Below are 15,388 nucleotides of genomic sequence, written 5' to 3' on the forward strand. Positions count from 1 at the left end.
ATGTGGAGGAGTGAGGAAACCAACCTGGTTCACCAGATTAGCGTTCGCCGCTCATGAGGAGTGGGGAATCAAACCCGGTTCCCCAGACTAGAGTCCACCGCTTCAAGCCACCGCTCTTAACCACCGCACCACACTGTCCCTGAGGGTCTCCCGTCCCCCCAGGAACCATACTTCAGAAAGCTCAGTGGGCTGCAGTGGAAGAGTGGAGGCAGGAAAGTTCCCTTCCGCAGTCGGAAGTGCCTTTTGTTAGTGGGAAATTGAGCCGGGATGCCACCCGCAACCAAGTTTGCAGGTCAGTGGTCAGACTCTGGGAAGGTGGAGGCAGCGATACAAATCCCGTGCCACTGCAGACGAGAAGCTGCTCAATATCGAGTCAGACCGTCAGCCTGCCTAGCTCAGCATCATCAGCTTGAACAGTCTGTTGCCTGAGATGCACAGGCGATAGGGTTGCCAGGTCCCTCTTAGCCACTGGCGGGAGGCTTTTGGGGCAGAGCCTGAGGAGGGCGGGGTATAGGGAGGGGAGGGACCTCAACACCATAGAGTCCAATTGCCAAAGCGGCCATTTTCTCCAGGGGAACTGATCTCTATCGGCTGGAGATCAGTTGTAACAGTGGGAGATCTCCAGCTAGTACCTGGAGGTTAGAGCTAGAAATAACAACCAGCACGAGGCTCAATGTATAAACCAATAATAATTACAACGTAATTCAGTAACTAGGAACCCCGTGACAAAGAGTGGTAAGCTGCAGTACTGCAGTCCAAGCTCTGCTCACGACCTGAGTTTGATCCCGATGGAAGTTGGTTTCATGTAGCCGGCTTAAGGTTGACGCAGCCTTCCATCCTTCTGAGATCGGTAAAATGAGTACCCAGCTTGCTGGGGGTAAAGGGAAGATGCCTGGGGAAGGCACTGGCAAACCACACCGCAAACAAAGTCTGCCTAGGAAACGTCGGGATGTGACGTCACCCCATGGGTCAAGAATGACCTGGTGCTTGCACAGGGGACCTTTACCTTTACCTTACCTAATTCAGTAACTAGAAAACAATGTATTAAATCATTCAAACAAATACAGGCATTACCACATGCCTAACTAACTATCTAGAACTTACATACCATAAATGTAAATGCAAAATTACACAAGTCCAAAACCGCTTCCCACCATGAGTCCCGTTCCGGAAAACGGTTTCTCTCAAAGCCACTGAGTAGGACAGACCAGTAAATTTCCAACCGAGTGGAAACACAAATACTGAATTGCGGAGTGCTCTCAAAAGATGCTGAGTAAAACAGACTAATAATTATCCAGCCATATAGGAAATTTGCAAAATGGTCGGTTGAATGCAGAATCGCAGAATCTAAAGCAACCCTAACTGGCGAGTGCAATCTCATCTATGAACTGCATTTTATTTTTTTTACTTTTATCCTGCCCTCATCCCCGGCATGCGTACTACCGCTGTGCGAGGGATCCGGCTTGGAACGGCAGATGCCGGCAGCTGGCCAAAGCAGGCCATGACCTCTGTCATGAGTGACACCGGTGGCCATGTTCACATGTCACAACCAACCCCTTGCTTGCTGGTGAGAGGCCTGAGAGCGGCTCATCTGTTGCGCTCACACGATCCCTCATGTTTCCTTGCCCCCAGGCAGCATGACAAAAAACTTTGGAAAGCATTTGATCGGGCTTCCTTTGCAGAGATGCCTGAACGGGGCAGGATTTTGTTGTCCCTCCGCAAACCCTGGGATGAAACTAGGGTTGCCAGGTCCCTCTTTGCCACCGGCGGGAGGTTTTGGGGGTGGAGCCTGAGGAGGGCAGGGTTTGGGGAGAACTTTGATGCCATAGAGTCCAATTACTAAAGCGGCCATTTTCTCCAGGGGAACTGATCTCTATCGGCTGGAGATCAGTTGTAATGGCAGGAGAGCGCCAGCTACTTCCTGGAGGTTGGCAACTCTAGATGAAACCCTACCAGGTTTGTGGCAGGGCAACAGACTCCAGTCTGTCCCAGTGCCTGCCTTTTGGTGCCATGGCAAATTCAGCTTGGGCTGAAGGCCTCCCAAATTGGGTGAAGGGGGGAGCAAGAGAGGAGGGACCGTGGGACGCTGGCTGGGTCAATCCAGCCTGTGGATGGCGACTCCTGCTGGACCTGTTCAAAGGGAAATTCGGCTGGCTTCTCTCACCATTGCCATAGCCGTTCTGGAGTCCGTTGCCCAGGTAGCCGCCAGCTCCAACTCCACCTGGATAGGCTTTTGAACAAAGCAAGGGGGGACGGACAAAAAGAAAACAGAGAAAAGTCACTTCTTCTCTTCTTCGTTGCCTTTGCAAGGCCAGAAAGAAACTAAACTTGGCGGTTCCTGGAACATCTCAAGGAAGCCGGATGTAACACCAATAAAGAAGAGTGCTTTCCCTCATCAATAAGGAAACACCTCTTGCCTCGAGCCTCTGGGGTCAAGAGGTTCTAGGTCAGTAAACAGATAGATTAAACCTCCCCAGCACATCTCTTATGGCAGACTCCCTAAAGGAAAGAGACCTCCCACCCCCATCTGTTTTGTAGCCCCTGTGCTCTAACACCTTCAGCCCTTACCCTGCTGCACACCGGCTCCCGGGTAGGCGCCGGGCCCTGCCCCGTAACCTGCAGAGAAAGAAGGGGAAAAAATCATTCTCTAGGAACAAATCAGTTTGTCACTGATCTAAAGCTTAGGGGGAATAAAGATATTAGAAATATCAAATATGCAAAATCACGAAACAAACATAGAACATTAACTGAAGAAGTCATTTTCCCGAAACAAGTGTATACCCGGGAACTTGTCTATTGAACACTGTGTGTGTGTGTGTGTGTGTGTGTGTGTAAAGTGCCTTCAAGTCGCAGCCGACTTATGGCGACCCCGTTTTGGGGGTTTTCATGGCAAGAGACTAGCAGAGGTGGTTTGCCAGTGCCTTCCTCTGCATAGCAACCCTGGTATTTCTTGGTGGTCTCCCATCCAAATACTAACCAGGGCCTGTGGAATTTACAACCTGTATTTGTTGGTTAACTACATTTTATAGAACACTACCTGTGGAATTTGCAGCTTGTATTTGTTGGATAACTATATTCGGAATAATAATTTGTTACTTGAATTTGTCAAAGTTTCTCTAACTATTTTTGTATTTTGGAACTTAACCTGGTGAATTGACAACCTGTATTTTGTTTGTTTCATTTAAAGGGATGGATGATGTCAGAATTCTACAATTGTATTTAATGGTATTTTTTTATTAGAGGTACTACTGTATGCTTTTGCATATAGTGATCTAAAGCTGCCAAACGACATTGCCCAGAGCAAGGCTGGAAGGAAGAGCCTGTTAGGCTCAGGAGAGCACAAGCAACAAAGGTCTTTTATGCACGGCTGTTTCGCTCGCTGTCATCCCTCCGATGACTTCGGGTCTTTGGGCTGATTATGCATGCCCTTTCCGATTGTCAGAGGTCGCCTCGCTCCCCCCCCGTTTCCCCGCATTTTGCTCGCCTTTTCAGAGACCTGTTTTATCTTGAATTTGAAAACACGGGCAAAACGTGGGGAAAGGCAGGGGGAGAGCGAGGCGACCTCTGATGGGTGGAAATGACGTGCATAATCAACACAAAGACCTGAAGTCATCAGAGGGGTGATGGCGAGGGAAACAGCCAGGCCTAAAAGACCAAACACAGCCAATGAGGGATGATTTCAAAGTTTCCCATCCTTGCATTATTGAGTCCTAATTCTCCTGTTTTGATTTTGCTTCACCATTGTGCAAACTGGCCCTGCAGTTCGCCTGTCTTTAGGTACTGGTTGAACACAGGTCATTTTGAATGGTTTTTGACGAATGTGTGGGTACCAGTTTAATTGCTTGTCTGCCTTTGTCCCAGAGTGAAATCAGGTTCAGTCCAGATTTATGATTTACAGCTTCTGTTCCCTTCCCACCCCAGTTTTCTCTCTTGCTAGTTTATTTTATTACATGTGGATTTATAATGGTGTTGTGAAAGATGCTTGGAGCTTTAGGAAAAGTGGGATCAAATTATTTTAAAGTAATCAGCAGCACGTTATGGACTAGAAACTTGCTTTGCTTGTAAAAGAGATTCTCTGGATAATGAGTTCTGCATCAGCCTGGAACGGCATCACACACCCCTGATATAGTGCAAACAGATGGATTCCTCCAAGTGCTCATGAAAGAGCCTGCAGGAGGATTTGATGGCTGAGAAAGCTTTACCTGTTTTGGAAGGCTTGCCTCGGGCTCCAAGACCTGTGGAGGGGGAAAGAGATAGCAAGTCAGGCAGAAAGCTAGGCAGAAGGATTGTGTACTTTGCACTCAAATTAAAAGGTTCTTTTCAATCTCACCACCAGAGGCAAGCTTCGATGTTTTGATTTTCCACCCTAGAAGGAGACTCCATCTTCCAATACCTGGCATCTACACCAAAGGGCCATGCCAAAGGGCCTAAGACCCTTTGGCATCGTCCCAGCAGTGGGAACAGAGTAAAGGAAGAGCCCTACTTAGAAGCATCGAACACTCCCAGGCTAATCTGGGAGTAGAACGGATTAAAACATCTGGTTTGGAGGCAGGGTTGCTTCTGCCAGACTGTCCTTCCAAAAGGCAACGGCGTCAGTATAAGTTCTCTCACTGATGTCAGTGACGGTTCTACTTGTCTCAGCTTTGAGGTCTGAAAATGAGTAAAACCTCCTTGGAAGCACTCATTGATTAATCTGGGAGTGAAGCAAAGAACACGTCTGGACAGCATGTTACTTCTGCTAGATATTACTTCCCACAGATAGACGACTTGATAGCAATCAACAAAGATGCCTCTGAAGAAAGTAGCAATCTGTTCTTCTCATACATTTTTACCCACCCTTCCTCTAAGGAGCTCATAGAACCCGGTTCTCCCTTCTCCATTTTATTCTTTCAACAGAGGTTGGTTAGACTGAAAGTCGATGTCTGACCCCAGGACCTCCAGTAAACTTCACGGCAGTGTCAGGATTTGAACCCAGGCCTCCCAGATCCTAGTCCTAAACACTAAGAGTTATAGGGAAGAAGGAAAGGTCTGAAGGTAGTTGGGGGCTGCACTTACCTCCTAAGGGGAGGCCAACGCGGGGGTAGCCAGCTCCTCGGTAACCTGGAACACAGATTTGCCACGAATGACATCAGAATAGAAACATCACACCGATTTCTTTTAGAGAACATTGTTGGTTCAATGTGCTTTCCCCTCAAATTTCAGTTTTCAATTTGAATTGCATTTAATAAAACATCTTAAAGTTCATTTCTGATAGACTTATTTTACCAAGCTTTTGCTATTCTTAAGCATTCCAATTTTAATAATATACAGCTTTCGTTCTATTTGATATTAATTAGCTATGTGTGTGTGTGTAAAGTGGCGTCAAGTCGCAGCCGACTTATGGCGACCCCTTTTTTGGGGTTTTCATGGCAAGAGACTAACAGAGGTGGTTTTGCCAGTGCCTTCCTTTGCACAGCAACCCTGGTATTCCTTGGTGGTCTCCCATCCAAATACTAACCAGGGCTGACCCTGCTTAGCTTCTGAGATCTGACGAGATCAGGCTAGCCTGGGCCATCCAGGTCAGGGCAATTAGCTATGTACCTCTACATTTTTTTAACATTTTTAAGCATTTAAATTTTAATTGTATTTTGTACTTGTTTAACTCTATATTATTCAGTAATGTAAACTCAATTTGTTTGATGGTCTATGACTGCAAATAAAATGATGATGATCAATTTTAGATAGACAGACAGATCGATCGATCGATAGATTTTCTAAAATACAGTCATTCACCAGCATAACAATAAAAATTTTCATTTAAAAAAATTAAATTTAAAAAATACGACTATGTACTCGTACAATAGTACAATTAGCAAGCTGTTTCAGATAGCAACAATGATCTCCGTATTCTGGTAGCAATATAACAAAACGTTGCCACAGTATGGTGGGATTCTTATCTTCAAGTAGAAAATTCACCATGAAGACACTATCATGATTAGAATGGCTAGCGTATCTAGGGAACCTGGACAGCAGAGACAAGATTAGGCAATTTATGGGATCCCTATAAAAGTCACAGTTTAGGGATCAATTTTAAGATTTGAAAAAGAATTAAGTATAGCCAGAAGCCGTACAAAAGGAGGTCAATGAACCATGCAGAGAAACTGATTAGCGGGGGGACGGGAGGGACGGACGACAGACAATAAAGAGCTTTAATACTAAAGATAAACTTGGCAAATTGAATGGATTCTCTGGGATGGATCCTATGGAACCATTCCACAAACAGTGGCCCATTCCTCCGGCACAAGGAGTTCTCGGAAGAATCTCCTATCAGCGTAAGGCTCCTTCTGCTGGGGAAAAGGTCAACCAATAGCAGAATGGATCCACCGGCTCCAACTTTGTTTATTTCCAACTACGAAGTCCCACCAAATCCATAAGAATGAATGTTGGTGGGAAAGTTCTCTCAGTATTTTGGGGGAGGAGGTGAGAAATAAGGCATTATGGGGGTTTGTTGGAGACCCTTCTTGTCTACGTTTCATGCAGATCTATCAGAGACCCTGGGAAAACAGTCCTCGGTGTCCCTCCAGTGTGTTCATAGTTACCTGGCTTCTGCTTCCCAACCTGTGGATAAGCACCTAATCCTAAAAGATGATAGAAATGAGGATGCGTTATCTTTGCTTTGGCCACATCTCAGACAGCTTGGCTCCCTATTGCCAGAGCTTAACCCTTCAGAGGGGACGAAGCTCTGGTTGTAGACCATGATCTGCTCATCTGTGCCTTCACTGCCCCTGCTACTACTGGAGAAGAGGCAGGGGCTATCAAAACCAGCCTTCCGTTCATTATTGTTGCCTGTGCTACAGAAATCTGCCATCAATGACAAAAGGAGGGGCTAAGATAGTCACCCCTCCATTTTCCATCGCTGCCCCATCTGCCAATGGAAGGAATTGTGTAAGATAGCCAACCCTCCATTCTGTCACTGCCCCTGCTTCAGAAGACTTCCACCAATCAGAGAAGGAGGGACTAAAACAGCCAGTCAACCACAGGGTGGAGAGGAGGGAACAGCTGCCTGTCCCAGCACTGGATTTGTTGATATGCTGCAGCCATAAAGATCTCTGGGCACATTCACAGTCTCTTATTAATGTATCTGTCTTTCCCCTGAAAATATACTGTCTGCCTAAGTGCCATATAGGGTTGCCAGCTCCAGGTTAAGAAATACCTGGATATTTTTTTTGGGGGTGTGTGGAGCCGGAGGAGGGCGGGGTCTGGGTAAGGAAGGGACTACAATGGGTTATAATGCCATACAGTCTACCTTCCAAAGCAGCCATTTTCTCCAGGTGAACTGATCTGTCACCTGGAGATCAGTTGTAATAGCGGGAGATCTCCAACCACCACCTGGAGGTTGGCAACCCTAGTGCCGAACCCAAGGCCGAAATACCCGATCTAAAATGGGGATGCAGCGTCCGTTAAGGCAAAGGGAATCATGTCGGATGGCAGTGTATGTGTCCCTTTTAAGGATCACTTGCTCTGAATCAACTTGCAATGCTCGCACTGGGTACAAAGAAGAAAGAATGGTCATCATACCTGGTCCATAACCAGCTGGGACACCATAGCCTATGGGGAGGAAGAAAGTGTCAAAGAGAAAAGGCTCAGAATGGCAGGACAGGGGGGCTCATGGTTCAGAAAACACGGCCTGCCCCCCCCCCCCCATCTCACAAGTGCAAATAGAAACACTCTTGTACGGCCCCAGTTCTCAAAGACCTTTGCCTGTGTGTCCCCCTCATTACTTAAACTGCTGAAAGTTTTACTCTGCCTGCTGATTATTAAGCCACTGACTCAAAAGCAGGTGCTAATTGTTTTGCTTGAAGAGAGATCAGAAAGAACATAATTGTCTCGGATGCTTTATCAACCGTTCAAAAGACACTTCAAAAGTGACACGTGTGAAATGGCAGGTTGTGTGCTGCACAGTGCCTTGGGGTTCATACATGTACATGGGCCTTGGGTTGCCAGGTCCCTCTTTGCCACCAGCAGGAGGTTTTGGGGGCGGAGCCTGAGGAGGGCGGGGTTTGGGGAGGGACTTCAACGCCATAGAGTCCATTTGCCAAAGCGGCCTTTTTCTCCAGGGGAACTGATCTCTATCGGCAGGAGATCAGTCGTAATAGCAGGAGGTCTCCAGCCACTACCTGGAGGTTGGCGACCCTAACATGTGCCCCAGAGGCCAGGTGCATCCAATCCTCCCTCAGATTTAACTACTGGAGACCCTGGAGAATATCCAGGTGAGCAACACGCACTTACAAAATCATATCAAGTCATCCCTTGACAGAGCTGAGATTTGCCAAAAAGAGGTACGAGAAAGTAGGGACTGCTCCCATACAACATCTACACCTGAGAAGGTGCATCTCCATTTAAGACCCTTGGGAACTGGCCCTGAGATTGCAAGCTCTCTTGGCAGAGAACAGCCTCTCTTTGTCTTGGCTCTGGTACCACTTGAGGAAAGGAACATCCCATCCTGTTAGGACTGGCTGTGCTCACCTGGTCTGCCCATAAAGCTTGGTCCAGCCCCAAATCCATTCTGGGCTCCTGAAAGAGCAGAAAACAGGAAGGGTTAAAAGCTGGAGATGGTGTTGCACCTAAAAGACCTTTTATTCCAGCTATGTTCTTCCCACTGCCAAGGTTGGTTATGATTGGCAGGGGAAGTCCAATGTATCTAGGATGGTTTGCTTGAGAGATGCATGCGTCATCCCTATGCTGGTCTCCACCTTCTGGAATGTTCTCCTGAGGGAGGTTCACCTGGCCTATACAAGCAATCCAAAGGAGATGGTAGAATCCTCTGTACCACTCCAGAATGCAGGTGAGGGTAGGCCATTTGGGAATACTCCCCCATGTTAACAGCAAAAACAAAAAACCGCCTGCAAATTAAAAACAAGCACAAAAGCAACTAACAGGACAGAGCAACTAACAGCAACTCTGACTTGGTAGATTCCTGCACAGTGTCGTCCCTCTAGGACTTCTGTTTCTCCTAGACTCTATGGCATACCCCAGAGTCTGCCCTCTGAAATGGCCATTTCCTTTGTCGTCTGGAGATCAGCTGTAATTCCCGGAAAACTCCCTGCCCTATTTGAGATTGGTAACCTTGTATGTGCCTTAGCAGGGAGAAGGATCTTAGTCCAGCCATCTATGCCTGTGACACCTGTTTTCTGTTTATAGGGAGTTCTTTATGCAGAGAATCATTCAAAACAGTTGTTCCCACACCTGCACTATGAAGTGGTACAGTCATCCCCAGAACACCGCCTCCTGTAGTGGTACAGTCATCTCCAGAACGCCGCCTCATTCTGCTGCTAGACCTCTTTTGCAAGTCTTTAAGAGGCAGATGAAAGCCTCTGATTCGTTCAGCTTTCTGCATATATACAGGTATTTTTATGGTTCCCTCCCCCACACACACATACTTTGTGGCATTTTATTCCAGCATCTGTGATAGACTTACCCAGTCCTGTGGGGAGACCTCCTGGGCCTCCATAGCCAGGATATTTCCCTGCAAGGAGGAAGAAGACAGTGGTTTCAGAAGAGGGAAATGAAAACAAAAGGAATAATTATGGAACGAGTTTCACTGCAGATCACAACATACAGGATCTTATTTACCAGACACCGTATTTTAAAGGGATTACTAGGAAAGGGACTGAAAATAAAGACACCCCCCCCTTCTGCAGTTGCTGCACCAAGTATAAACCTCAGCAGAAGGACGATTTCCACTCCACATTAGGGCTGCCAGCTCTGGGTTGGGAAATACCTGGAGATTTTGGGGGCAGAGCCTGAGGAGGGCAGGGTTTGGGGTGGGGAAGGACTTCAATGCTCTAGAGTCCCATTGCCAAAGCGGCCATTTTCTCCAGGTGAACTGATCTCTATCGGCTGGAGACCAGCTGTAATAGCGGGAGATCTCCAGCTACTACCTGGAGGTTGGCAACCCCACTCCACCTCCATGGAACGCTCTTGTTGAGATGCTTCAAGAACCCTAGTTTAGCACTTTTCAGAAGCAGCATAACAGACTGAGACGGTCAATTATTGTACCTCTTAGTTGCAGTAATAAAGGGGCAAAAGTTATACCGGCGCTCTGATTTTAAGTACTTCATGATAATAGATAGCAAATGGCAGATGGCTATGTATTTACTATTGTTGGTCTCTGGAATGCAGAGACCACCCAAAGATCTTTGTATCATTTACCTGCTTTGGCTCCAGCTGGTCCCAGTCCGGCTCCTGGCTGCACACCTCCTACACCTGAGGAGTGGGACATATAACACAGAGAGGCTGAACTCCCCTTTCCTATCAAACAGGGGGTTTGATCAGTGTTCTGCCTGGGGGCATGACCCCACAGGGTAAGATTGATGGGAATTAATACCCTTATCAGAGGAAATGGATCGTTGAATATTAATGGTATGAGCGATAGAAGCTAATTAAGGTTGCACGCACACAATAAAGACTCGCAGTCTGTTCTCTTCGCAAAAATCAACTTTACTTACTAACATCAGGGAAGGGTAACTTGAGTTTAAAATAATAAATTCCTTACTACATTCTAAGTTTCCTATCACTTCCCAGATTCATATCTGGGAGTTTCTATAGCTTACTGAAATACAATGAAACTCGCTACCTAAGACCCAACAAAGATCCAACCAGCTTTTCTGCTGGTGACAAATGGAGGAGGATACCTCCTTTGATCACCTGAGAAAGCTATGCTGGGGATCGGGACCGGCATGAATAAAAGCCATGTGGAGGGGGCGGGAGTAAGAGAAAAAGGTGGCTGGAGCCCATACCTGGCCCCATTCTCTCTCAGCTACTGCTTTTAGAACATTACAAGGGAGGGGATCATGGGCCAGACATAGGGTTGCCAAGCTCCAGGTCCTAGCTGGTGTTGGGGATTCAATGCGAGTTCCATTTCTGTCAAGGGCAATTAAAGGGTTAACTTGTTTATGTCAGCAGTTGTATTCTATTGGCTAGCAAATCGCCATTGCAAACGTGCCAAAAGTCATGGAGTAAGAACTGTCTTTATTGCCCTGTTCCTTTGTTAAGGTTGTAAAAGTTTAGGGCAGTATAGTCAGTTGCTTTTTGAATCTCACAGATGCAAGATGCCTGTTTCAGCTCTCTTGAGCTGGGACACAGACAAAGGGATTTAAGCCATAGTACCTGCTAGAATCTCTAGCAAGTTTATAGGGAACTAGATGGCAAGGATTGTTATTTGTTTTCATCCCATGTAACCTACCCTGTTTAGGAAAGTAAAGGATTTTTGTTTGATTAAGAAAAAGTCTTTGACTCTTGTCTTATTGTGTGCTCTGAATTGACTCTTTCTAACCACAATCACGATCCATGGGCATTAAATATCCAACAGCTGGAGATCTCCTGCTATTACAACTGATCTCCAGCCGATAGAGATCAGTTCACCTGGAGAAAATGGCCACTTTGGCCATTGGATTCTATGGCATTGAAGTCCCTCCCCTCCCCAAACCCCGTCCTCCTCAGGCTCCACCCCAAAAACCTCCCGCTGGTAGTGAAGAAAGACCTGGCAACCCTAGCCAAACATGGATAGGGGGATGAGAGGCCATGGGGAAAGCCCAGCAGAGGCTGCCAGCCTGTTGATATGATACAGTCCACTGATATAGTTTTGTGTGTGCAGTGCCATCAAGTCACGGCTGACTTACGGCGACCCTGTAAGGTTTTCAGGACAAAAGACAATCAGAGGTGGTTTGCCATGGCCTGCTTCCGCATGGGATGAGAGAGTTCTGAGAGAACTGTGACTGGCCCAAGGCCCCCCAGCAGGCTTCATGGGAAGGAGTGGGGAATCAAACCTGGTTTTCAAGATTAGAGTCAGCCGCTCTTAACCACTACACCACGCTGGCTCCCAATTATATTGTTACAGAAATAAAACAGAAAATGTTCTTTCATGAGTCACAGGACTGCAGGTATGGGATGAATGTTTGTGTGTGTGTGTGAGAGAGACAGAGAATGTTACGGGTTGTACAGGATCCAGAAAATTGCTTAGCCTCTTGAAGGGCTTGCTTGGGCCATTTTTCATTAAGCCCACCTTAGGGTTGCCACTGGAAAAGACAGTCATGCCAGGAAAAGTTGAGGGCAGCAGGAAAAGAGGAAGACCCAACAAGAGATGGATTGACTCAATAAAGGAAGCCACAGCCTTCAGTTTTCAAGATCTGAGCGAGGCTGTCAAAGACAGGACATTTTGGAGGACTTTCATTCATAGGGTCGCCATGAGTCAGAAGTGACTTGACGGCACTTAACACACCCACACACAGGGTTGCCAACCTCTGGGTGGGGCCTGGAGATCTGTCAGAATTACAACTGATTTCCAGATGACAGAGATCAGTTTCCCTGGAGAAAATAGCTACTTTGGAGGGAGAACTCTGTGGCATTAGACCCCACTGAAGTCCCTCCTCTCCACAAAGCCGGCCCTCCCCATTCTCCACCTCAAATCTCCAGGAATTTCTCAACCAGGAGTTGGCAACCCTACATATGTGGCTCTCAAAATTTCTAAGACTGGGCCCAGTGGAGTTATATGCGGTCAAAATGAGGCAAACCCCTTAAAAAAGAGAAAGGAACAGACACGTGATCCGTGGCAGAGTGTTACCCCCTGGCTTAGAAGAAGAGTTGGTTTTTACAATCCGCTTTTTCTGCCTTTAAGGAGTCTCAAAGCAGATTACAATCGCCTTCCCTTCCCATCCTCACAACAGACCCTTTGTGAAGTTGGTTGGGCTGAGAGAGTTCAGCGAGAACTGTGACTAGTCCAAGGTCACTCAGCAGGCTTCATGTGTGTGTGTGTGTGTGTGTGTAGGGGTGGGGAAACAAACCCAGCTTTCCAGATTAGAGTCTGCAGCTCATGTGGAGGAGTGGGGAATCAAACCAGTTTTCCAGATTAGAGTTCACCGCTGTTAACCACTATGCAACCCTGCCTCTCTTCCCATCATCTGTTCCAGAGATACAAACCCACCATTGTGTATATGCGCAACAAATGAATTCCATGTAAATCTACACACATTTAAACCCACCCTTTCAGTGGTGTTAAGGTGGATCTTGAAAGGAAAGGAAAGGTTTCCCGTTGATCCCGTAGGAACCTCAATACGTGTGTCTGTGTTTCAGATGGGGAGGGGGGGATTGCACAACAGAGAATGTGTGTGTGTGTTAAGTGCTGTCAAGTCGCTTCCGACTCATGGCGACCCTATGAATGAAAGTCCTCCAAAATGTCCTATCTTTGACAACCTTGCTCAGATCTTGCAAATTGAAGGCTCTGGCTTCCTTTATCGAGTCAATCCATCTCTTGTTGGGTCTTCCTCTTTTCCTGCTGCCCTCAACTTCTCCTAGCATGACTGTCTTTTTCAGTGACTCTTGTCGTCTCATGACGTGACCAAAATACGACAGCCTCAGTTGAGTCATTTTAGCTTCTAGGGTCAGTTCAGGCTTGATTTGATCTATAACCCACTGATTTGTTTTTTTGGCAGTCCACAGAATCCGTAAAAGAGAATACTTACCCCTTATCAGTGATGGGAAGTAAGGGGAGCCCCGGCCATTTCCTTGCGGCTTTACTGCTGCAATGTATCCAACACAGAAAGGATAATGAGTCACAGACACTACCCTGGAAAATTTTGTCGGGCTCTAAGGATTCGAACCCTGACCTGGATAGCCCCGGGCTAGCCTGATCTTGCCCATCCTAAGCAGGGTTGGCCCTGGTTAGAATTTGGATGGGCAACCTCCAAGGAACACCAAGGCCGTGACACGGAGGCTGCCAAGGCAAACCACCTCCAAACGTCTCTTGCCTTGAAAACCCTACGGGGGCCCCATAAGTCAGCTGTGACTTGACGGCCCAAAAAACCTGAGTCTCCCAGATGTTAGGTCAAAAGCACTAACCATGCCCCCATATTGGCTGTTGAGGTACTGTGGACAGGAAATGGAAGAAAGTACCCCTTCGATGTTATTTTTCAAGAGCCTGCATGACAGATAATTGATTCCTTTGCTGCCCATCAGCTCTGCTTGTTCACTTGCAAGCGTGTATAGCCGACGGCTTCACAAATAAAGAACCAGAGCAAGTTTAAGGGTGCCACAAGAATCTTTTGTTGTTTCACTTGCCGAGAGCGTGGCTCTCTGGCATCTGGCGGAAAACTCCCATCACGCCAAGTCTGGGGCTTTCCACAAAGCTCCTTTCAACGCCTGCCCACCCCCTCTTCCAGAGGATTATTTAATCACAGTGGGGAGACATTCAGGCCTGGGGTTCACCTGGAACCCCACTCTGTCTTCTGGCTCGGGGACCCGGCCCTGCCAGCCTGCCTGCCTTTGTAGGGGGGGTGTCAACCCCCCTCTCCCTCCAACGAGACCACTGAGGAGGCTTTTGTGTACGGGGCTGGCAACTGCATAGAAGGAATGTGGTGTCTTTGTGCCAGAGACGTGACGCAAGACAGGGCATATGTGTTGGAAAATCTGCCCTTCCTAACGGTGTCACTTGCCTACACATTAAGAGGGGGGACCGACCACAGAGAGTCAGCTAGATAGACGGGACTCAGGAGGTATCTGTAGTTACACCTCACCCTCATTTCCTGCCCCTTTGATGTTTAGAGGATGTATTGTCAGGGAAACTTCCCCTCTCTCTCTCTCTTGCCTTTGCCCATCACCCAAGCAAGACCTAGGAGACGGGCGCGCCACGCGTCCAGGCCTTCCCACCCCAAGATGGAGTGGAAGGCAGATACCCTTTTATACCTAGAGAATTAGCAAGGTAGATCAGGATAGAGAACCCTTGTTTGTCCTTTCCTATCCAAGGTGTATTTCCACAATAAATGTACTTTAGTTTGATTAGAGCAAACGACTGATGATCCTTTTATTTTCACACACGCACGCATGTGTAGCTTCTGCTGCTGCTAAGCTTAAAGCACTCTGCTAAATACAGGAATATCTCCACGACAGATATTCCAACAGGTTATGGGCCCAGATTTTTGAAAGTCCAGATTTTGGATTTTGTTCAACAATATGAACCCCGAAGCTCCCTCTCCTCAAGTTGGGACATTCTGTCAGACAAGAAGCCAAGGACGGGTTGGGGGAATTACTAGTGACAGGCTGGGATGCAGGCGAAACCTCAAGACTCTTAAAAACAATTTCCCCTCAGCCATCCTTCCTGATGCTCAGTGTGGCTGAAGGGCTGTGGCTCGGTGGTGGAGCGCCTGTTTGGCATACAGAAAGTCCCAGGTTCAATCCCTAGCATCTCCAGTTAAAAGGGTCAGGCAGTAGGTGATGTGAAAGACCTCTGCCTGAGGCTCTGGAGAGCCGTGGAGAGGGGCCATGGCTTAGTGGTAGAGCATCTGCTTGGCATGCAGAAGGTCCCAGGTTCAATCCCTAGCATCTCCAGTTAAAAGGGTCAGGCAGCAGGTGATGT

The 15,388-nt window shown here is 47.3% G+C and overlaps 1 protein-coding gene across 1 annotated transcript in view; it reads right to left on the reverse strand.

Annotated features, from left to right (window-relative positions):
- GREP1 (glycine rich extracellular protein 1) overlaps window positions 1-15,388 on the reverse strand; it is a 49,025-nt gene that overhangs the window by 4,452 nt on the left and 29,185 nt on the right. Inside the window, exons 2-10 of the mRNA XM_056864285.1 lie at window positions 10,192-10,245; window positions 9,458-9,505; window positions 8,506-8,553; window positions 7,558-7,587; window positions 6,579-6,617; window positions 5,056-5,100; window positions 4,203-4,235; window positions 2,569-2,616; window positions 2,165-2,230 (exon numbers count right to left, since the gene is read on the reverse strand). Of these exons, the coding sequence (XP_056720263.1) occupies window positions 2,165-2,230; window positions 2,569-2,616; window positions 4,203-4,235; window positions 5,056-5,100; window positions 6,579-6,617; window positions 7,558-7,587; window positions 8,506-8,553; window positions 9,458-9,505; window positions 10,192-10,245 (411 nt within the window). The remainder of the gene's footprint in view (window positions 1-2,164; window positions 2,231-2,568; window positions 2,617-4,202; window positions 4,236-5,055; window positions 5,101-6,578; window positions 6,618-7,557; window positions 7,588-8,505; window positions 8,554-9,457; window positions 9,506-10,191; window positions 10,246-15,388) is intronic.

Source organism: Euleptes europaea, chromosome 18, assembly GCF_029931775.1.
Source record: "Euleptes europaea isolate rEulEur1 chromosome 18, rEulEur1.hap1, whole genome shotgun sequence".
Lineage (NCBI taxonomy): Eukaryota > Metazoa > Chordata > Lepidosauria > Squamata > Sphaerodactylidae > Euleptes > Euleptes europaea.